The sequence below is a fragment of the Dermochelys coriacea genome, chromosome 7 (genome assembly GCF_009764565.3).
Source record: "Dermochelys coriacea isolate rDerCor1 chromosome 7, rDerCor1.pri.v4, whole genome shotgun sequence".
Classification (NCBI taxonomy): Eukaryota; Metazoa; Chordata; order Testudines; family Dermochelyidae; genus Dermochelys; species Dermochelys coriacea.
In genome coordinates, this window is record NC_050074.1 from 33,265,127 (window position 1) to 33,287,557 (window position 22,431).

Below are 22,431 nucleotides of genomic sequence, written 5' to 3' on the forward strand. Positions count from 1 at the left end.
GATGGATAACACACAGGCCAGCCTGGTATCCGTGAACCTGCCAGAGCTCACAATAGCACTAAAAGTCTCCTAACCGACCTCAGGGCCCCCATCGGGTCAGGTGCTGCACTGACCCACCCCTCCCCCGAACCGAGCTCAGGGGCCCCGTTGGGTCAGGCGCTGCACTGACCCCTGCGCGCCCCCTCCAACTGAGTTCAGGGGCGCCGTTGGGTCAGGCGCTGCACTGACCCACCCCCCGAACCGAGCTCAGGGGCGCCGTTGGGTCAGGCACTGCACTGACCCACCCCCCGAACCGAGCTCAGGGGCGCCGTTGGGTCAGATGCTGCACTTACCCCCGCCTCCCCCCAACTGAGCTCAGGGGCCACGTCGGGTCAGGTGCTGCAATGACCCCCCGCAACCAAGCTCAGGAGCCACATCGGGTCAGGAGCTGCACTGATCCCCCGCCACCGAGCTCAGGAGCCACATCGGGTCAGGAGCTGCACTGATCCCCCGCCACCGAGCTCAGGAGCCACATCGGGTCAGGAGCTGCACTGACCCCCCCCTCTTCCAACTGAGCTCAGGGGCCACATTGGGTCAGGCGCTGCACTGATTCCCCCCCCCCCCCAACTGAGCTCAGGGGCCACGTCGGGCCAGGCGCTGCACTGACCCACACCCTCAACTGAGCTCAGGGCCCCTGTCAGGCCGGGCGCTGCCCAGACACACAGGGTCAGATTATTTCCTGCATTTTACAGACAAGGGAACTGCAGCACAGTGGGGGAAGTGACTTTCCCCAGGACACCCAGTAGGCCAGGGACCGAACTTCATTGGGCTAAGCTGGTAAAGTGTCCTCCTCAAGCCAGTATAACCCAGTTCCCGACCAACAGCCTAAGCCAGAGACTCCCCCACTCCAGCAACCCAGCCTCTATAACCACTGGATCCCACTCTCCTCCCAGAGCAGACGTAGAACCCAGGAATCCTGGCTCCCAGCCCTGTGCTCTAACCTTGTAAGCCTCGACAGCCAGCACAGAACAGCAACACCCGCAAACACACCCCGATAATAAAAGAAATAAGATCCCCACAAAGCGACATCCCCAAAGGCTCCAGCCTGCAGCCTGTCCATCTCTGTCCCCTCCTACGAATCCCCTGCTAGAAGCTGCCAAAGAAGAGATGGGGCCAGGCCCAAATCTGGGTCCAGATCCCACAGCATGGACAAGGGGCCAACACCACAAACCTGGATAGCTGACAACTCAAACACTCTCCCAGATTGCAGAGAGCCCACCCCGGCCAGTCAGGCGCCACGGCTGTGTCAGTTCAACCAGGCTCCCGGTGGCACAAAGCAGAGGCCAAGGGCTGACAGAACTGACAAGTCCAAGCCCCTCTCCCCCGGCACCACTCTGGGGAAAGGGGAGAGCACGCTGTGAGGGTATGGGGGGGGTGAGCTCTCTCTGCTCCTGCCCAGCCTGTCTCTAGGGCAATGCCCCCACTCTGGGGAGAGACAGTGAGCTGTCTGGGCCACACCCCTGCTCCATCCCCTCGCCCTCCCCTCCTGCCCCCTAGGGTCTCACCTTCGCTGCAGAACTTGCCCTGGAAGCCGGTCATACTGCAGTCGCACTGCACCTCCCCGTTCAGCACACTGCAGAGCCCACCGTGGGCGCAGGGGTTTTGCTTGGTGCACAGGTACTCCGTGTCGCTGCGGATGCCCTGGCTGCCCAGCAGGGCCGGCGGTGTGTCGCCCACCTTGAGGTTGGCCACCAGCCCCTTGAAGGGCACCTCATACTTGACGGTGCTCAGGGTGAGGGCCGAGAGGCGCACGTCGGGCGGGATCCCCCCCACAAAGAGGTCACTCTCCACCGCCATGTCCCTCCGCTTGGACTTGACCTCTGCCACCTTGGCCTCGCCGTCCACCACCAGCATGGTCTCCCGGTAGTTGCGGGTCAGGAGCACCATGTGCCAGCGGTCGTCATCCACGGGCGTCTCCAGGTGCAGCTTGGCAGGCTCGGCACAGGAGATGGTGAAACGCAGACGCAGGCGCCCCTCGGCGATCATGAGCTCCAGGAAGTCACAGTTCCCCCCGTCGTCCAGGTAAAGCACCAGCGCCCGTGAGACGTTTGTCTTCAAACTAAAGCTCAGCTCCCCCAAGGAGCTGGCATCCCAGCGGGCATAGCGAGCCCACTGCCCTGTGGCGCCACCAAACTCCAGCGCCGCCCCCCCCGCCCCAGGGCCCAGCAGGGCACCCATCAGCAGCGCCAAGGACAGCAGTCTGGCCATGACACCCAGTCTCATCTGTCCCTGCCCCCCCCCAAGGCAAATGCTGGGCACTGCCCCCCCACCACCACAGCCTCAGATCCTCATGTGGGGGGGGAGGGGCAGGCAGGGTTGGGGAGCGGTGGCTTCCTCAGAGGCCGGGGAGCAGGTGGAGATGAGAGGGGGACTCCACTCAGAGGGAGGGTGGGGGGCTTTCACTGCCACTCAGTGACAAGGGGAGATAGGACGCCAGGATCCAAATATCCAGAAGTCTGAGAGAACAAATCCAGGCCCCGGCCAAGTCAACCCCCTCCCCCCACCCAGCCTCCACCAATCACAGGCTCCAGGTCTGGCTCCAGCAAGTTACAGCATCCTCCTCCAGTGGGGTGCAGAGCCAGCCGCGCCCACAGGGGGTGCTCGGCCCAGCTCCGGCGTCGCAGGAGGTCGGAGCTGCGAGGGAAGAGAGGAGACGTGTGAGGCCAGGCCATGTGCACCAAAGGGTTAATACAACGCAGCCCACTCTGACACGCTAGTGTCACCCTCCCAGAGCCGAGGGCTGAACCCAGGCGTTCGGGGAGCACCCCTCCCCAACCCTAGGGCTGGCTACTCTCGCCAGAAATGCCCCTTCTCATAGTAGTTCCAACCCAGAACCTCCTCTGATTGGTTGCTCTTCCCCACTTTCCCCACCTCCTGTGGGAGGGCAGCCAATCAGAGCTGTTACAGGAGGCTAAGTAGCACCCCACCCCCCAGCCAACAGGACTTTGGGTAGGGGAGAAGGAAGAGGAAGCAGGCCAAACCATTCTCACAGTGAGGGGAGTGGGAGCAGGCTCTACCATTCTCACAGGGAGGGGAGTCGGAGCGGGAGCAGGCTCTACCATTCTCACAGGGAGGGGGAGCAGGTCATACTATTCTCACAGGGAAGACAGGTGGAAAGGAGGGACCAGGCCTTACCATTCTCAGAGAGAGAGAGAGGGAGGTGGAAGCAGACCACACCATTCTCACAGCAAGGGGGGGGAGAGGTGGAAGCAGGCCATACCATTCTCTCAGTGAGGATGGGGGAAAGGAGGGAGCAAGTCATATTCTCACAGCAAGGACAGGCAGGGAGAGAAGCAGGAGTAGGCTGTACCATTCTCACAGTGAGGAGGAAGGTGAAGAGGTGGGAGCAGGCTGTACCATTCTCACAGTGAAGGGAGGGGAGAGGTGGGAGCAGACCATACCATTCTCACAACAAGGGGGGAAGAGGCGGGAGCAGGCCATGCCATTCTCATAGCAAGGGGGGGGAGAGGCAGGAGCAGGCCGTACCATTCTCACAGAGAGAAGGGTGGAGAGGTGGGAGCAGGCCATACCATTCTTACAGTGAGGAGTGGGGGAGAAAAGGGGGTAGGCCATACCAGTCTCACAATGAGGATGGAGAGAGAGAGAGAGATGGGAGCAGACCATACCATTCTTACAGCAAGGATGAGGAGAGGAGGGAGCAAGCCATACCATTCTCACAGTGAGGGAGGGGAGAGGTGGGAGCAGCCCGTACCATTCTCATAACAAGGACAGGGGGAGAGGCAGGAGAAAGCCATACCATTCTCACAGCAAGGCTGGGTGGGAAGGAGGGAGCAGTTAAGGTGGGAGCAGGCCATACCATTCTCACGGGGGGGGGGAGAGAGAGGCGGGAGCTGGCTGTACCATTCTCACAATGAAGATGGGTGGAGGAGGGAGCAGGTCATATTCTCACAGGGAGGATGGGGTGAGGGGCAGAGCAGGCCATACCATTGTCATAGGGACAGATGCTGCTCCCTCCTGCCCTCAGTCTACTCCTTGCTTCTCCACCCTCCCTCCAACACCAGAGCAGGGAGGGGTAAAGAACCTTTAGACTTGTCCTGACATCTGCCCCCCAAGCAACCCTGCTGAGGGCCCAGTGCCGACTGCTCTCCCAGCCACACACCCTGGGTTCTTTGCACAAGGCCCCAGCCCCCAGTCCTTCCAGGGGTAGGTGACCAGAGCAACTGCCCTCAATGCCAACCTCCAGGGGACTAGGGCGGCTACCGCCAGCCTTCCCACACACACTGGCTTATTTGCACAGAGACAATCCCAGCCCACCCCATTATTTGCACAGACCATTCCCCCCCCCCGTGGGCCATATGCCATTTATGCCCTTTCCCCTTCCCCCGCGACAATCTGCATCTCATCACTGCACTGCCACTCAGGCATTATTTATAACCCACCCACCACTGGCATACTATAGGCAGAGGGGGGCACGGCGAGAGGGGGAAGGGAGCAGAAAGAGGAGGGGGTGGGGCAGAGGGGAACAGAGAGTAGGTCTGATTGGGGGCAGCAGGGACTGGATGGGCCCATGGGTCTGATCTGAGGGTGGGGCAGGGAATACCAGGCTGGATGGGCCCATGGGTCTGATGCAAGGCGGCAGGGGAAGGGGAGATACTGGGGTGGGTGAGCCCATTAGTCGAACCTGTTACCCCTACCCAGCGACCATGGCAATCAACCCTCATTAACACCCCGTCACCCCAAAAATCTATTAAAAGAACAAATGTAAATGGGGTGGGGGAAGGGGCGGTTTCCACAGTAACACAGCACCGGGGATATGGCATCATGCAAATGAGGTATGGCAGGTTATTTATAACTGTGCCTCGTCTGTGCCCCTCATTGGGTAATGGGGGCCATTAGCATGCACTGCATAATTAGCCAATCACATTAAATGCTGCACCTGTGCGAGGGGAGGCACTGATTGACGCCTGAGCAGTGTGCTGGGGAGCTGGGCTCTGAGCCCCACGATTCTCCCTCCTCAGCACCATCATTCCTGTGGGTTGCTCGGGCGTGGGGGGTAGTTTTTCCTGCCCCCACCAAATCCCAGCAGACTGCACCAAGGGATGAGACTGTACCGGAGAGTTGGATTGACTCAAACCTCCTCCCCGGGCTTCTAACTCGCCCAACTCATCCCCTCAACTCCCATCTTTCCCCACCCTTGCACCCCCTCCCCCTTACCGTCTTACCTCCTTCTCTCCCCCACTACAATCCCCACCTCCCCAGACCTCTATTCCCTCTTACTATCTCCACCCACCTCTACTCCCAACCCCCTCCAGCCCCCCCTTACCATCCCCAAACCCCTTGTCTTTTTTAGAGAAGGAAATTAATTAACTATTGATTCCTGCTGCCTGATGGAGTCACATTCCCACCAGCCAGGTGGTGTTCTGTGGGGCGGGGGGAGATACAGGGAGCTGGAAGGGGATGAAGCCAAAGGGGGTGGCGGGCTCACCATGCAGCAATGCAGTCACAGACAGGAGATGGGGAAGAATGAACATGGGGGCTGGTTTTACACTGTGAATTGCATGGAGGGACAGGAGGTCTCGGTTCTATCTTCACCTCTGGGAGGGGAGGGGAGTTTACTGGGTTAGAGCGAGGGGGGCTGGGAATCAGGATGCCTAGATTCTATTCCCAGCTCTGGGAGTGGAGTGGGATCCACTGGGCTAGAACTGGGGAGGGAGAGACAGGACTCTTGGGTTCAGGGAGGAATCTTGGCAGACATGAGAATTGAACCCAGGAGTCCTGAGTCCCAGTGCCCTAACCACAAAGGCCTCCTTTCACGCAGCTCTTCTGCGGAACTGTGAAAAACACAACTAGGATTCATGCCATGAAGCTTGGATTGGAATATATTCCTGACCCCAGATCATGGTCAAGAATGTCTGGTCTTGATTAAGTTTAAAGCAGATCAAATCAAGGGTGCTCTCCCCTAAACACCCCACTATGCACACAGATGCAAAACAAGATTGGTGCCAGCAGCAACAGCCAATGAACTTTGGGTGAAACCACCACCAGCCCTGGTCTAACAGGCTCTCAGTGCTGCATTGTTCACCTGAGGAACTCCCTGCTACAAGAAAATGATCAAACAATTCTCATTCTTTCTCTCCGGAACATTGCAACCTGGGTATCTAAGCACAGCACAAAAAGCAGAATTACACCACTGAGCCAGGAACAGCCACCACTTAAATCTGGGGCAGGTAAATGCTAAGAAGAGTTGACACATTATTATTTGCTCTGGAGTCAGCTGAGATCAGAGCCCAGACATGCCACGTGGTGCACCGATTGAGACCGGGGCCCTGCCGCACCAGGGACTGTGTTGACATACATTGAGAAACAGTCCCCACCCCAAAGAGCTCACAGTCTAAATAGACAAAAAAGGGGAGGGGAAACAGTGGCTCCAAGAGGCAAAGGGACTTGCCCAAGCTCAGTGGCAGAGCCCGGGGTAGAACCTAGGTGTCCTAGCTCCTAGTCCAGCACACTACCCCTTGCAACCCATCTTTCAGGTTGGGTGTACTGTGCTTTGACCTTGAGGTGCCAAGATCCCGAGAATGGTTTTGACAAAATCATATAGCAGGAAGTTCCACAGGTGAGCAGCACTGTAGTGAGTGTAGAGGGGTGGGTGCTGTCCCTTGCAGGGATCCTAGGAGTCCAAGATTGGGCCCCGAGCCACTCTGCGACACCAGTTCCCATCATCATGGATCTGCTCGGAGAGGCATGAGTCCCTACCCGCCTCCCGTCCTCAGTATCACAATTCCAGCATGGTATGGCAGCCCCGGGGTGTCACTTCAGATTAAGCATGTTGCCGAGTGTGTGCAGACAAGTATGAAGGGCCCCATGCTCATGCACTGTACTCTGCCAGCCCCTCAGGCTCTGCCAGCCAGGCTTTGTGCTGGGCAGCCAGGCCAGCACAGGGAGTTCAGGGGACGCCACGTCCTTTGGATCCCACAGGCAGGGATCTCTCTTCCCCCCCCATCCTTGTTCCCGAGCCGGGTTGCAGGGCAGCATCCTGCAACAGGGTTTGCCAGCCACTCAGCGTGGTGTGCAAGGAGGCACGCAACTTCGGAGCACAAGCAACTGTGAGCAGGGCCAGTCTTGTGCAAGCACACATGCATGGGCTCAAGAAGTGCCAGGGGAGCGTGCAAAGGTATGTGCACATGCAGCCACATCGCCTCCTGGAAGGACACCGGCTATGTGCACTCACGCATGAGCCTGCTGTGAGTCCACACACAGATGTGCTCCCACAGCCACATCACCTATGCAAGGACACGCACTCACACGCATGTGCACATGGCCAGAGCCTCATGTAAGCCCACCCCTTCCTCCTCCTGCAGCCCCATCATCCTGTGCAAGGACACACACATGCAACACAGCCAGGACCTTGTGCAAGCACATGCCAGCACAAAAACAGCAGCCCCTCCATCACAACCAGTTGCACACACACACACCCCCAAGGACACACATGCCTCACCAGGACAAATCCCTCACAGCAGGTAACACACCAGCAGACTCCATCATGTACCATGCTATCCATGGCACAAGCTCACAGGTAACACCAGGGGGAAAGGGGAAGGAACTGAGCATCAGGACTCCAGGGATCCATTCTCTGCTCTGGGAGGGCAATGCAGGCTAGTGGTTAGAGCAGGGGGCTGGGAATTAGGACTCCTAGGTTCTATCCTTGGCTCATCCACTTCCTTTTCCTTCCCTGTGCCTCAATTACCCCTTCCCCCCCAACAACATGGTATAGGTGCTTAGGGGTAGCTAACACAGGGACCATCCAGCCTACTAGTACCTGGGCCGATTTATTTACCCTGCCCTCCTGGCTTTTCTGGAAGGGGGTTAACAGAGAACAGGCAATGCAGCGAGTGGCCTTCACACTACACATTTACCAGGCAGCTCTTAATAAAAGCTACCGTCATGCCAGCCCAATGCCATAACCTCCACTGGCTTCCACCATAGGGACAAGAACCTACATTGAGGGGCACAGAGCACAGGGCCATCCCTAGCCTAGAGCATCTCATTCCCTGCTCTAACCCCTGGCCCCCACTCCCCTCCCAGAACTTGGAATGGAACCCAGGAGTCCTGTGCAGGGCAAAGAAATAATTTTAAAATAGCTACACCTGAGACCTGCGGGGCTGCAATCAGGGGAGGAGAAGTAGGGGAGCAGCGTCCAGAGAACCTGCTTCTGGAGGAGCTCTTGGCCCTGGGGGGAGCCACCTCCAATGAGGGAGACAGACAGGAACCCAGGAGTCCAGCATCCCCTGTCCCCTGCACACACACACAGTCGCTTCAGTCTACTGCCTCTGGCCCAAGGGTGTCTCCTTGCATTAGGGCAGGCTGCTCAGACACGTGTGAAGAGGCGTCTTCCCCCACCCCCAGATCACCGAGTGCTGCCAGCCACACATTGCCCCGACCCAGGCAAGCACCGTGCCTGGACATGCTGCCCCCCCAAATCCCTCTGCTTCCATCGCACCCCCAGCCAGAACCCAGAGCTCCTCCCACCCCATCCCCTCCAAACCCCCCGACCCTGCCCAGCACCCCATCCCCCACTCTCTCTCTCTCTCACACACACACACACCCCGATGCCCACTGAGCCTCTCCCCACCTCCTCCTCCTCCCCCATACACACTCCAACCCCCTGCCGGATCTCCCCCCCCACTTGCCCACACACTCTTACCCCCACTGGACCCCCCATCCCTCCTTTCACACACCCCAATCCTCTGCCGGACCTCCCCTGCCAATCCCATCCCCCACTCACTCACCCTGCCAGGCCTCCCCATAATCCCATCCCTCTACACATATCCCAACCTCCTGCCAGGCCTCTCCCCTCAGACACCCCGATCCCCTGCTGGGCCTGTCCCCCTTACTCCAATCCCTGGCTAGACCTCCCCTCCAGCCCACTGCATCCCCCTCATCACACACCCCAGTCCTCAGTCCGGCCTCCCTGCCCCACATCCCATCCTCCCCTCACACACACAGTTCCCCCTTCGGGCCTTCCCCCCACCCACACACAAGCCCCCAGCCCTAACCTCAACCCCAAACTGCCAGTCCCCAACACCAGGCCAGGGCCTCCCCCTCTTAATTCAACAACTGGGCAAACAACATGGTCTGCTAGGTCTTGCTTTGGCCAGATGCTCTCAAGTAATTCAGTTAGGAGGGCAGTGGGGTACAGTAGTTAGAGCAGGGGGCTGGGAGTCAGGACTCCTGAGTTCTCTCCTGGCTCTTGGAGGGGAGAGGGTTGGGGGGACTGGGAATCAGGACTTGTGAAGAGATGGCTCAGTGCACAAGACCCACACTCTACTTACAGCACTGCAGGCTCGGAATGGCGTTGCTTTATTCAGCTAAGCACCAGGATGGGGCGAAAACACTCACAAGCTAAACAGGAAGCATGGGAGGAGTGGAGCCTGGCTCCCAACCAGGGCAGTGGGGAATGACCCAGTTAACTCCACGATGGCCACTTTACTAGAGAATTCCTGGGTTCTTTCCCCAGCTCTGGGAAGGGAGCGAGTCGCCCTGTTAGAGAAGGGGGATAGGGAGCCAGGACTCCTGGCTCAAGGTGAAATTTCTGGGCCCTCCAGAAGTGCTGACATTCTTAATTTATTTTCTACAGCTAACAAGGCCAGAGCCCAGGGTGGGAAGGGAGAGAAGAGGGGAGGGGAATGCTGGGTGGGAGCAAGGGGGCAGTAAAGCCCCACAGCCCCAGCAGGGAGTGTCTCACTAATCCCAAGCACAGCCAGGGCAGGCATCGATCGGTGCTCAGCGCTGCCACTGCAGGGCACCTTGAAGGTCAAGCAGAGGAGGAGACCCGGTTTGGGGGAGTGTTGGACAGATTGACTCCAGGGAGAGCTCAGAACCCCCTAGGCCTCTGCCAAGGGCCCATCTAGCCCCGGTATCCCCTGCTCCACATCAGACCACACAGTGCCCATGGTGATCTCAGTCAGGGTCCATGCAGCGCCCAGCTCGACGGGGCCCCCGCTCTGGGTCAGGGCCTGTGCAGCGCCCAGGGCAATCTCAGTCAGGGCCCGTGCAGCACCCAGCCCCACAGGGCCCCCACTCTGAGTCAGGGTCTGTGCAGCGCCCGGGCCGATCTCAGTAAAGTCCGTGCAGCGCCCAACCTGACAGGGCCCCAATCTCACTTGGGGTCCAGGCAATGCCCAGCCCAACAGGGGCTCTAATCTCCATTGCAGGCAGAGGGGGGAATCAGTGCAGTGCCCTGGGCCTCCTGGCACAACCATACAGCAACATGCATTTTTGAATCTGCCTGCTCTGTGCGTAACAGGCCCTGTGGTGAGAGACGGGCGAGGGTGCCGGAGTTCCCAGCTGCCTGTTCCATATTTAAGCACCAAGCTGTTGCTTTCACACCCACGTGCCCTAACTCAACAGAGGAGCACAGGCTCCACTGTCTATGAATATGAGGCAAGCGGGACACCTAACGTCAACACGGGGATCCCTGCGGCCTGAGAGAGAAATGGGGGAGTGGGACATGGGGCCTTTCCCTCCAATGGGGAGCCAGCTCTGATCTGGCCCCAGGGGGATAGGCTGGCTAAGGGGGTGGGAAATAGGGGGTCTTTGCCCTCTGGGGCATCATCAATTCCATCTCCTCGCAGTTCCAGCTGAGGGTTTAACCACCTTCTCTCTCGACACTTACCACTGTGAAAGGGGGGCTGGAGTGGGGGGGATTAGACGGCTTTGAAGGATGCAGCATCAGGGGGGCTGGAAGAGGCAGTGGAGGGGGAAGCGTCAGATACTGAGTTTATGCTGTTAATTTTAACTAACCTCAAATTATGTTTATGTCAATAACAGAATTTCCCCCCTCAGCCCCACCCCCAACTAGACTCTGAGTCTGGGTGATTCCAAAATCCAAATCCTTAACTTGGCATCACAAGCACCCCACACTGGAGATGCATGAAACTATAATCACCTGGAGTCCTGGCTCCCAGCCCTCTGGCTCCAACCCGTTGGAGTTCCTGGGTTCTATCCCTGGCTGGCTCTGGGTGGGGAGTGGGATCTAGTGGGATAGAGCAGGGGCAGAGCAGAGAGTCAGGACCCCGGTGTCCTAGGGGACGTTGGTGGGATGCATGAGCCTTGGGCTGCCCCAGTACTGGGGGTGAATTTCACCCCATCTATGCAGAGAAGGCATTAAACAGTCTGGCACCCCTGTGGGTTGCATCTGGCCATGAGCCCAGCCAACCAGGTTCAAAGCCACTGCCCCTCGGGGGAGTCAAAACTGAGAGCTGGTATGAGCCCATGGAGGGGGGCTGTATGGTTGTCCAAGTGTGGGTAGGTACTGAGGTACCCCACCCCACTGCACGATACCTCCTCAGAGTTCTGGGCAAAGCCTAGGCCCATGGCGCAGCAGGGTGGGGAACGGAAGCTTGAGGTCGGCAGCTTGAATTGATCCTGCCATGCAGCACGAGAATTAGCAGCGCAGCCAGGGCATGTGGTGCCAGACTGGCACCTGGGGGAGGGGGGATCCAGCGGCTCTTCAACCTTGGGGTGACTTCTAGCAGGCAAAGCCCTGCACCGGGAGTAGAATCCAAGAGTCCTGACCCCTCCATGCTCTAACCAATAGGCCCCACTCCCTTCCCAGAGCTGGTTTCCAAGCAGGGAGGTGCGTGCTTTTGACTCTCACAGACAGAGCTTGCAGCAAAGGCAGAAAATATAAATACTAATCAGTGCAGTCCCTTGGGGGAGCGGGCAAAGCAGGGGGGGGGGGAGGAGCAGCCCTGGCCGATCAATCAGCAGCTGTCATCGCTCCCATCACAGCCCAAGACACCAGCCTACGCAGCATGCACGGGCCACCGCACCAAGGGCAAGGGGGAAGAGCTAGTGTTCTCCCCAGCAGTCAGTGCTGGCCCCAGTGCCCCAGCACGGCACTAGGGGGCACTGTGCTGCAGAGTAGGGGGCATCAGTAGGGAGCGCTCTCCCCTCGCAAGCAGTGCTGACCCAGCGTGGCATCAGGGGGGGCTGTGCTGCAGGGAGTGGTGTCAGGGGCTCAGCACGGGGCACTCTCCCCTGACAGGCCCTTAAAATTCCTCCATACAATGTGGCTGTTGGAAACCTGCTGAGTCACACCCCAGAGATGGCTGCATTTTATGGAGGCTCTTGTGAGTACATGGCAGACCTCGGAATAGAACCCAGGAGTCCTGCCTCCCAGTCCCTCCCCCAACCCCGCTCTTACTCACTAGAGCCCTCTCCCCTTCCATCCCAGGAAATCTGATAAGTGTCACAATAATTCAGGAGATTAAAGGAGTGGCTGTGAAAAGTCCATCCTTGCCCGGAGTCACTAGGATACAGCATTTCCCCGCCAGATCAAATGCCCCGTCTCAGCTATTTCCCACCGCCCACCTCTCCCTAGTGCTCCCCCACCTTCCAATCTGCTCCCCCCAATTAAGAGCCCCCTACTTTAGCCCCCTCCAGCCTCGCACTCACAACCTCCTGCACCCGTGTATAACCAGGCAATGGGCCCTCCTGCCCCCAGCTCCCTCCCTCCCTGGCACCTGCCCTCCACTCACACCCCAGTTGGTCCATAGTTCTAGCCCCTACCAGGCACAGCACCCAAGCAGGGAGAGTCAGGAGGGGGGAGAGACAGAAGGAAAAGGGGAAGTAAGGGGGGTTGGCTCACCCTTCCATCTCATTCCTGTGCCCTGGCATGGGGATGTGGGGAGAGAGTCACACCCCCTCTCCCCCAGGGTACAGCCTATTTGGTGGGCAAACATGGAGCAGTCAGGTCTGGGTGCAACTGAGAGGCACCAGACCCCAATTCCGGGAATGAGGAACTGTGCCACCCCGCAAAATCACTTTACCACCAGCCTGGCCATGCTGGGCCCAGAACAAACATGGGGTGTTGCTGGGCCACCTTCCCGCGCAAGCGCACACACACAAACACACACACAAATACACACACACGCTCTGCCCTCTGCTCCCAACTGCCCTGCGTTCACCAAGAAAGACTTGCCCAGTCAATCTCCCATGGCCTCAGAACTGACCCTGATCCATTCCCTGCCCTTGCCCCATCCATGAGACAAGTTTGCTTGGTCTCAGCCTGGTCGGTCCCTAGCAGGACAGGGCACAGCAGACCCCTGCACTCCCATCCCCCTGTTACACCGCCCCCACCCCACTCCACCCTCCGCCCTCCCACCTTCCTATTTATGGATTTCAGCAGCAGGACTGAGTCAGCCACAGAGACGGCGCTTCCCAGTCTTCCCTGGGGGGACCCAGCGTTTAGGACTGACTCAGCCACGTGGGGGGAGCTGTGTGTGCGTCCGCGCGCATGTGTGTGTCCCCGTCCGGGGGGCCTCCCCCTGCCATTGCCCGCCTCTCCCCCCCGGGGACACACACAGAAGTCAGGCTGCGTGACAAGAGCACCTAGAGAATCTGAAAGATCATCCACTCCCATCCCAGCACAGACCCTTTTCCCCCACCGACCTAGGCCACCCTCCCCCAGCACAGACTCCTCCCCTCCACCGACCGAAGCCACCCTCCCCCAGAGCAGACCCCTTTCCCCCACCAACTGAGGCCACCACAGACCCCTTCCCACACACCCCCAACCAAGATCGGAGCCCTCCTGGTCCCAGCACAGACCCCTTCCCTCCCGACCCAGATTGGGACCCACCCAGCACAGACCCCTTCCCACACACCCCTGACCAAGATCGGAGCCCTCCTGGTCCCAGCACAGACCCCTTCCCATCCCCCAACTGAGATCACCCCCGCCCCCCCCCGGTCCCAGCACTGACCCCCTTCCCCTGACCGACCGAGATCAGCCCTCCCCCAGCACAGACCCCTTTCCACCCCTGGCTGAGATAAGGGCCCTCCCCGCCATCCCAGCACAGACCCCTTCCCCCCCACTGACAGGAATCGGGGCCCCACCAACCGAGATCGGGGCTCCCCCAGCATAGACCCCTTCCCACCACCGACCGAGATCGGCCTCCCCACCCAGATCCCAGCACATACTCCTTTCCCCCAACCCAGATCGCTCCCCCGTCCCAGCACACGCCCCTTCCCCCCAAACCCTGATCAGGCCCCTCCCAGCTCTCAGCAAAAACCCTGTCCCCCCTAACTGACCCCTCTACCTCAGATTGGGGGCCCCCTTTCACTATACAGACTGACCCCTCCCAACTGAGATTGTAACACAAGCAGGTGCCCACAGACCCTCCGACTGAAACTGGGGCCCTCTCTCACACTGTACAGGCCCCCACACCAATCAGGATCAGGGCCCCCATTGTTCTGGGCACTACACGGACCCCAAATGACTGAGATGGGACCTTCACCATGTGAGGCGTAGCACAGACACATAGTGAAAGAGTCCCTGCCCCAAGAGCTCCCAGTCTGAATGGACAAAGCTGGGGAGGGGGAAAAAGGACTTGAGTCAGGAATAGAACCCAGGAGTCCTGCACCCTACTCCCCTGCCTACCCTGCTGTGCCACGCTGCCTTTAAACCAATTCTTTTTCTCTTATGCCCTTATAAAAGGCCCAAAGCAAGGCGTCCCCCAAACACACACCCGGTGCTGCCCGGCCAGCTGCTGGGCGTGGAAGGGGGAAGATGCCTGTTTTTATATTTACACACACAATGCCCTCTCAATAATTCAGCAGCAGTCAGCTCAGATTAGGGCTTAGCTTGTCCTGCTGGGATCAGGAATAAATAAAATATCACTGGTTAGTGCAGATGTACGGGAGCAGAGTGAAGGGTATCAGGGGGGTGGGGTACATTCTTAACAAAAGGCCTTTAAATCCAGCCCTGAGTTCCTGCAGCAATTGCAGATCAGACAGGCGGGCCTTCAGGGTAATGAGATCAGCCCAGATCAGCCCCCAGGGCGAGGAAAGGAAGGCACGGCTTAACCGCTTCCCGCTTGATGTTAGCGCCTACAAGCCACACCAGGAATTGGGGGGCCCATCCCACCAAGTCCTGCATGGACCCCAACTGAGATCAGGCCTCCGTTGTACCAGGTGCTGCACCGACCCTGATCAAGATTCAGGCACTGCACAGTCCCGACCAAGATCGGGGTCCCTGTCAGACCAGGCACCACACAGGCTCCTGTGACTGCTATCGGGACCCCCATCATGCCAGGGAGTGCACAGACCCCTTCAACTGAGATAGTGGCCCCCGTCATTCTGGGAACTGCACAGCTACACACACACCTGACCGAGGTCAGGGTCCCCATTGGGCATGGAGGGCGGCTAGACCCATTTCCTGGGTTATGGGAGGGTTAGAGTTATGCCACCCACGCTGCACGGCAGCCTTAACTCTGCCCCTGCAGAACTGGGGACACCTTGCCCTCGTCCAGCACAATTCCGTGCGTCCTAATGGCGGTATTGCCAGGATCCTATTGCACCGGAGCTGTACAGATACAGCCCCAAACAGCTTCGCGCCCTCCTCCCCCTCCCTGTGCTAGGCCTTCCAGCCACATCGCCCCAGCCACTGGGGCTGAGCTCTCTGTTGCATCCACAAAGCCACCTCTTGAGCTGCGGTGGCTACACAAGACTTGACCACAGGGAGGCTGCTGGCGTGCAGAGATCACAGCCTGTCGGTGCTGGCCAGGCCTGTTGCATCACACTACCCTGTCCAGCCGTCTCCACCTGTTGGCGTTGGGCTTACACTTAGGCCAGGTCCACCCCAGAAGTCCCATGCCAGGAGCGCCGCCCCGGTATGGTATCCGCAAAGCCCTCCCAGCGTGGACCCAGCTTAGCCCAACACACAGTGGCGTACCCCAGCCCCTGCATGGAACAAGCTGGAGCAGTAAAAGCCTGGCTCCGCCAGCATAGCTGCCTCTGCACTAGGGGCCTTTGCTGGCACAGACTTGACGGTCAGAGATCCCGCTTATGCCAGAGACGTTTGTAGCATAGGCCAGGCCTCGGACTGCAGGCTCTCTGGGCCAGGGACTGCCTGTTAGTTCTGTACAGCACCAGAGATCGGGCCATGTCACTGTACCAACCCGGAGCAGTGGTCAGCAGGAGATGCAGCCAGGCTGGTCCCCAGTGCCCATCACTGCCCAGTGCTGTGTTATTCACCCGCAGTGCGCTGGCCCCACGACGGTGTCATCAGCCCAAGCTCTGCACTTTTCATCCCTGGATCTTGAAGTGTTTTACAAAGGAGGTCAGCCTCATTATCCCCATTGTACCGGGGGAAACTGAGGCATGCAGCGGGGCCGTGACTCAGCCCAGGTCATGCAGCGGGACAGTGACTCGGCCCAGGTCACCCAGCAGGCCGTGGCTGAGCCGGGAATACAGCCCTGTCCATCGGGCCACAAAAAGCAGCCCCTGGGGCAGGCACTAGGGCGGAGGGAAGTCCCAGTGCAAGGAGGAGCGAATGGAGCTTAAGATCAAGTGCCTGGTCTAGAGCCGCAAAGAGGCAGCATAAGCTATGGGCTCAGCCCCCGACCGACCGGTATGTGAATTGGGGCGAGGGCATTCTGAGAGCGTGCCCTCTTCACAAGGCCCTCGGGTCCCGGTGGGGACAAGGAGATGGCAGAGAAAGCACCACTGGTGCTCTGCATTCGCTGCCGTCACCAAGTTTTTGAGTGGTGAATTTCCCTTGTTGAGGGGGGAGGGAAGGAGGGGCAAAGCAAGGGCACCCGTGGGTGACATGAAGGGGCATGCTTTACCACTGCTGCTTACCAGCTGGGCCTCCTCTGTGACCCTGACAGGACCCAGGAGAGGAGCGGAGCCACAGAGCCCAGGCACTGAGCGTGCCTGGTCCCCCCAGTGTGGGCCCATGCTAGGCACTGGGCGTACCCGGTCCCCCCCATGTGAGCCCATGCTAGGCACTGAGCGTGCCCGGTCCCCCCAGTGTGGGCCCATGCTAGGCACTGAGCGTGCCCGGTCTCCACTCCCCACTCCATTGCCAAGCTGCCTCGTGCAATCATTACTGGAGAAACGCCAGCGCATCAGCTGTGTCTGAGCAGCAAGCAGGAGCTCTTCCATCCACACAGCGTGTGTAATTAACCGCCTTGAAATCACTCGGAGCCCAGCAACTGCTCCCTTGCAGGCAGCAGATGGAATTAGTGGGGATTCCCCGCACACGTACATGGCCCCCCTGTACTTCTCCCTACAACTGTCCCCGATACAGCACCCAACTCGGCCTCCCCCTCTGTTCCACACAAACACAATCCAGTCTCACCACCGCTGCAGTTGCCTTCCATGCTCCCAACAAACACTGGGATTTGGGTGCTGAAAGCAGCTCCCTCTGGGGTTCAGCGAGGCACCTGTTCATACAGGGATCCTCCACCCAGCGCTGAGATGCAGCCACGTCTGGGGTGGTGGGGCATGGGGGCTGTTTCTACAGGGATCTCTTGCTTAGGACTGAAATGCAGCCACCTCTGCAGAGAGCTGTTTAACACACTGGCTTTACACAGCACCGTAAATTGACACAGATGTTACAGGAAGTAAAAAGACATGCACTGTCCCCAAGAGGTCACAGTCTAAGGCCCTGACCCCTAACACTTACCAGGAAGGATAACATTACTTTGCCAGAGCAGCCCCCTGGTGCACAACTGAGCACTAGGATAGTAAGTTAAAGTGTGTGGGGATGGGGAATGCCTTTACACCAAACCTTCCAGGGAGGGAAATGGGGTCTAGTGGGTTATTGCAGAGAGACCTAGGAGTCAGGATGCCTGTGTTCTATCCCCAGCTCGGGAAGGGAAGTGGGGTCTAGTGGGCTGGGAGTCAGGAGTCCTGGGTTCTACAGAGGTCAGACTATAACTTAAAAAGTTGCTTTTGGGGGAATTCCTTAAAATAAATCCTGACTTCTGACCCCCTTGGGTCACAACTCCAAGGACCCACCCCAAGAGGATCAAAGGTGGGATTTAAACCCATGTTAACCAGCTGCTTTTAACCCCAGGTCTGGGCAGGAGCTGCTGTATTTGCACCCCATTAGCTGGCAAGGCGAATCCAAGGGGGCCATGTTGGCCTCTCCACGCCCAGCCCTGACAGACAGAGGAGGGAGATACTCTGTGATCCTTTGTATTCACCCACTCCTGGGGTCTCTGCTAGTCCCCTTCCGCTTTGTTCTGCCCCACCACACACACACACCCCCAGCATATACCCATGAGACAGGCCTATCTCTTCAAGTGACACAAAATTCCTATGATCCAGGGGATTATAATCCCACACACACTGCAGCCCCATTCCAGTGCCCACTGCAATGCCAGGGGATTATAATCCCACACACACTGCAGCTCCATTCTACTGCAATGATGAGGGATTATACCCCCCCACACACACTGAAATGCCTTTCCAGCACTCCATGTACCTCCCCTTCAGATGTAGCATCTTCACTGCAGTGATATTCCAGTAAAAGTAGAGATCCCTGGGAGGTTATACTCCTCCAGATGGGACAGTTCCAAAGCCCCATGAACCTCCCCACTAGTGAAATAGGCAGCTTCTTGCAGTGTCATTCCAGTACCATGATGCCCCTTGCAGTGCCCTTCCAGTGTCAGCTGCCATTCCAGTGCCATAACCCCACCCCCTGCAGTGCCCTTCCTCCTCACTGTATTTCTCCACCGGTGTCAGATAAACCCAGGAACAAAATCTCCCTCATACCTTTCCAGTTGCCAATTCTCCCTTCCCACGCTGGGTGGTGGGCCGGGTTCTACCCACATGTTGTCCTCCGCACCCCTGCCAGGAGGTGCCAGAGCTGAGGGTGCAGCCCATGCACCTCCAATGCAGCTCCCTGCAATTACCCATCAATCCAGCCAGCCTGCCCTGCAACAGCCCCCCATGCCATCTGGAACACCCAGGGCACGAGACACCCAAGCCCCACTCTCCCATCAGTGCAGCCGCAGGATGGACCCTCGGATGATTTGCCCAGCCCTGCCCACAATGCCTACTGCCCCCTCAGCCACCAGGATGGGAGCAGACAGGCCCCACACTCTGCCAGTGCCATGCCCATGGGCAAAAATGGTCGCACAGCTCTAAATTGGTCCTTAAGTGACTCTGCCAAGTCTTGGGGAATAAAAGGAGCTGGGTCCCACTCCTGTGCAGGGAATGAGGGCAGAGCCAGGCACTCACTGGGGCATCAGCTGGAATTCATTAAATTAACTCCAGTCCCAGCTCTACAGAACCCTCTGAAGTCAGTGGTCTGAGGGGACTCAAAGATGGGGTTCAAGCCCTGGCTCTGGGAGGAGATTGGAGTCTGATGGGTTAGAGCAGGGGAGGTTGGGAGTCAGGACTCCTGGGTTCTATTCCGGCTTTGCCACCAACGTTGGGTAAATCCATCTCCATGCCTCTGTTTCCCTTCCCGCTCTTTGTCTAAATAGACTGTGAGGTCCTGGCGACAGGGACAGTCTCTCACCATGGGTCTGTGCAGCACCTGGCATGACAGGGCCCCAATCTTGGTCAAAGCATCTGCATGCCACTCTCATATAAATAACAGGGGTTTTTTGGCAGTAAGCCTTGCACACAGGAAAGCAATCACTCTGGATTACAAGGCTGCGTATAACTGGGAGGGTTTGGGGTTTTTTTTTTTTACAAATAAAGGATCACTTTTTAAGCCAGTTTGCAAAATCAGGTGCAAATCCATGTTTGCACAAACTACTGTAAATCAAATCTGGTGCTTTGGGGTGTGGGGGGGGGAGCTATTGAATTAAGGCCAGAAAGGGTCTGTGGGATTTATTTTTTTGCTCCTTTTTCTTTTGGCTGCAAGGAAAGAAATTATCCATCACATTTATCTGGGCCACCACTTTAAAGAAAGGAAAATTATTATAAAGAAATGACAAACCCCTTAACTACAAGGCGAGAGATTGCACAAGATGTACGGGAAGGACGGGGTTTTCTTCCCTTCTATGGCAACATTCAAATGTATCAATTAGTCACAGCCCCAGCTTTTGTTTTATAATTGGAGGAAAAGGGCAGCAGAAGGAAATTTAGAAGGGGAAAAAGCAATAGCCAAGCGCGCAGGTTTATAAACATGCAGGCACACACGCCAGAATTTGGAGTGAATTAAAGAAAGTTGAACTCCTGGGTGGAACCTTGTAGCGAGACGATAAGGAAAAGCAACAGAAGGAGAATGCTCTCCAGGGCTTTTGTGGGGCTGTTTTATCTGAAGTGATAAAACTCCTCGAGAGAATTATTCCAAGGAGAACCCTTCTCAACTATTCACCGTGAGATGGGGAGGAGGGGAAATCAACCCTTCAGTAGGCTCTTTTCTCTGTCTCACAGGCGCAGTGTCTGCACCCAATTGCACACCAGTTCACACCTGGAAGTCCAGGCAGAGTTCGGTTTCGTTTAGGCTAGTCGGGAATGGGCTTAGGCTCCGCTGAAGTAAAGGCGCTAACGCCGAGAAAGGCAGCACAAGAATGGCTGGAAGCAGAAAGCCAGATACGTTCTAATTAAAAACAAGGCTCCAGTTTTTAACAGGGAGGGGGATTAACCACTGGAACAAACCCCCAAGGGCAGGGTTAGGTTCTCATCTCCAGACCAGATAGCTGCCCTTCTGGAAGATGCTTTAGACCAGTGGTTCTCAACCAGGGGTCCGTGTACCCTTGGGGGTACGCTGAGGTCTTCCAGGGGGTACATCAACTCATCTAGATAGCTGCCTAGTTTTACAGCAGACTACACAAAAAGCACGAGCGAAGTCAATACAAACTAAAATTTCATACAGACAAAATGCGAAAGGAAGCAGTTTCTCAGTAACAGTGAGCTGTGACACTTCTGTATTTTTATGTCTGATTTGGTGAGCAAGTTATTTTTAAGTGAGGTGAAACTTGGGGGTACATGAGACAAATCAGACTCCTGCAAGGGGAACAGTCGTCTGGAAAGGCTGATGCCACGGCTTTAGATAAACACAAGGGCTTGAGCTCAGTGCAGGGGTCAGGTTCTCTGGCCTGTTGCACAGCAGGGCAGACGAGAAGATCTAACGGTCCCTCCTGGCCTTTCAGTCTATGAATCCAGGTTGGAAATCTCCCACAGGCCCTGAGAAATCAGTGTTGGGAGGCAGGATTGCATTGGTTCGAGACCAGCAGCAGCCGGCTTCATCCAGTTTTAAGCCAGTGCCGATATGCCCCATGCGACATTGAAACCACCCCACTTGGCCCACCCAATCTTTGGCTCCATAGGCACCAGATTGAGAGCACCCTCAGCTCTTTGCATCCAGAGATCTCCAAGCGCACTCCAAAGCAGGCCTGTGTCATCATCTCCCTTCTACGGGTGGAGAAACTGAGGCACAGAGAGAGCAGTGACTTGCCCCAGGTAACCCAGCAGGCCCATGGCAGGACTTAGCATCTCAAGTGCCACAGCAGGGCTCTAGCCACTAGGCCAGGCTTCATTTGGGGTGTAAAACACTGCCAGTGGGACGGGGTGCGTGGGGAAGCTCCATCTGGCTCAGGTTCCATCCCTCCTGTTCTTGCATGGCTGTTGAGCCTCAGTCCAACCCCAGTGGGGCAAGAAGGGGTGAGGCTGTGGGTCTGGATCCACCCAACTTGATTTCAGATTAATATTTCCATCGCCCTGTCTCCAAAAATCAGTTGGCAGGAGAGAACCAGCCCCCAAGCGAGTGGACCCGCTGGAGAGAGGGCCTGGGTGCAGCAGGGGGCATAAACCTACTGACCTACAACCCTGCTGCAACACCTGGCTTGTGCATCCAGACAGAGAGAACTGCTCACGTGGGCAAAGGGCCACTCTAAAAATCCTCTTGGATTCTCCTCCACCCCCACAAAGTGAGTGTTGGGCATGTGGCTGAGGCCAGAATCAAAAGACAGCTATAAAATAGACTCGCTGTATATTTGTATCCAATCCTGGAGTCCATTCCCTGGGGCGTAAGACCATGGCAGGTGTCTGTAAATCAAAGCCAAACACCTGAGACATAATAAGTGTGGGATGTAAATACATGGCTACATGAGATGGATAGACTGAGACGCATTTCCCTCAGAACCGTATTCATCATTCCCTCTCGCCCTGACGGACCGGTTCTGGGCTGAGCAGACACAACCGAATTGGGCCATTCACACTGGGAGATTTGCCGTTGGTTTCCTAATAAGATTCATTAGAGTAGAGTAGATACCCCCCTCCATGGGGTGCTCTTGTTGGATGGGGGCTTATTTTCAGGGTAGAAATCAGATATTCATTTAACTAGGTGGGAGAAAGGCCCTTGGGCACCAGCCACGTACAAAATTGCAGAAACGAAGATGCTATTGTTTGATTTAGCTAGGAAAAATTCCTCCCTCTTCCAAAGGCAGCGGTACATTGCCCCTGATGCTGCGATAGTGTCTGACAGAGGGTTGGAAAAGCGATAAGGTGCTGGGCTGGAGTAATCTAACGCACAAAATTAATAATATAAATGTTTGCAATATGCCAGCGGAGATATCTAACAGCCAGCCTGCGCTAAGTAACAGACCCTACTGCAAAACGCAAGCCAGGAGCTCAGCAACTGACTCCTATTTCCATGGCGGGGGGGGGGGGTTAATTTTCTTT

The 22,431-nt window shown here is 57.2% G+C and overlaps 1 protein-coding gene across 1 annotated transcript in view; it reads right to left on the reverse strand.

Moving 5' to 3' along the window:
* NRXN2 (neurexin 2) overlaps positions 1–22,431 on the reverse strand; it is a 285,310-nt gene that overhangs the window by 261,396 nt on the left and 1,483 nt on the right. The window contains 1 exon segment of the mRNA XM_043518686.1: positions 1,545–2,673. Coding sequence (XP_043374621.1) covers positions 1,545–2,262 — 718 coding nt within the window. The 5' untranslated portion in view covers positions 2,263–2,673.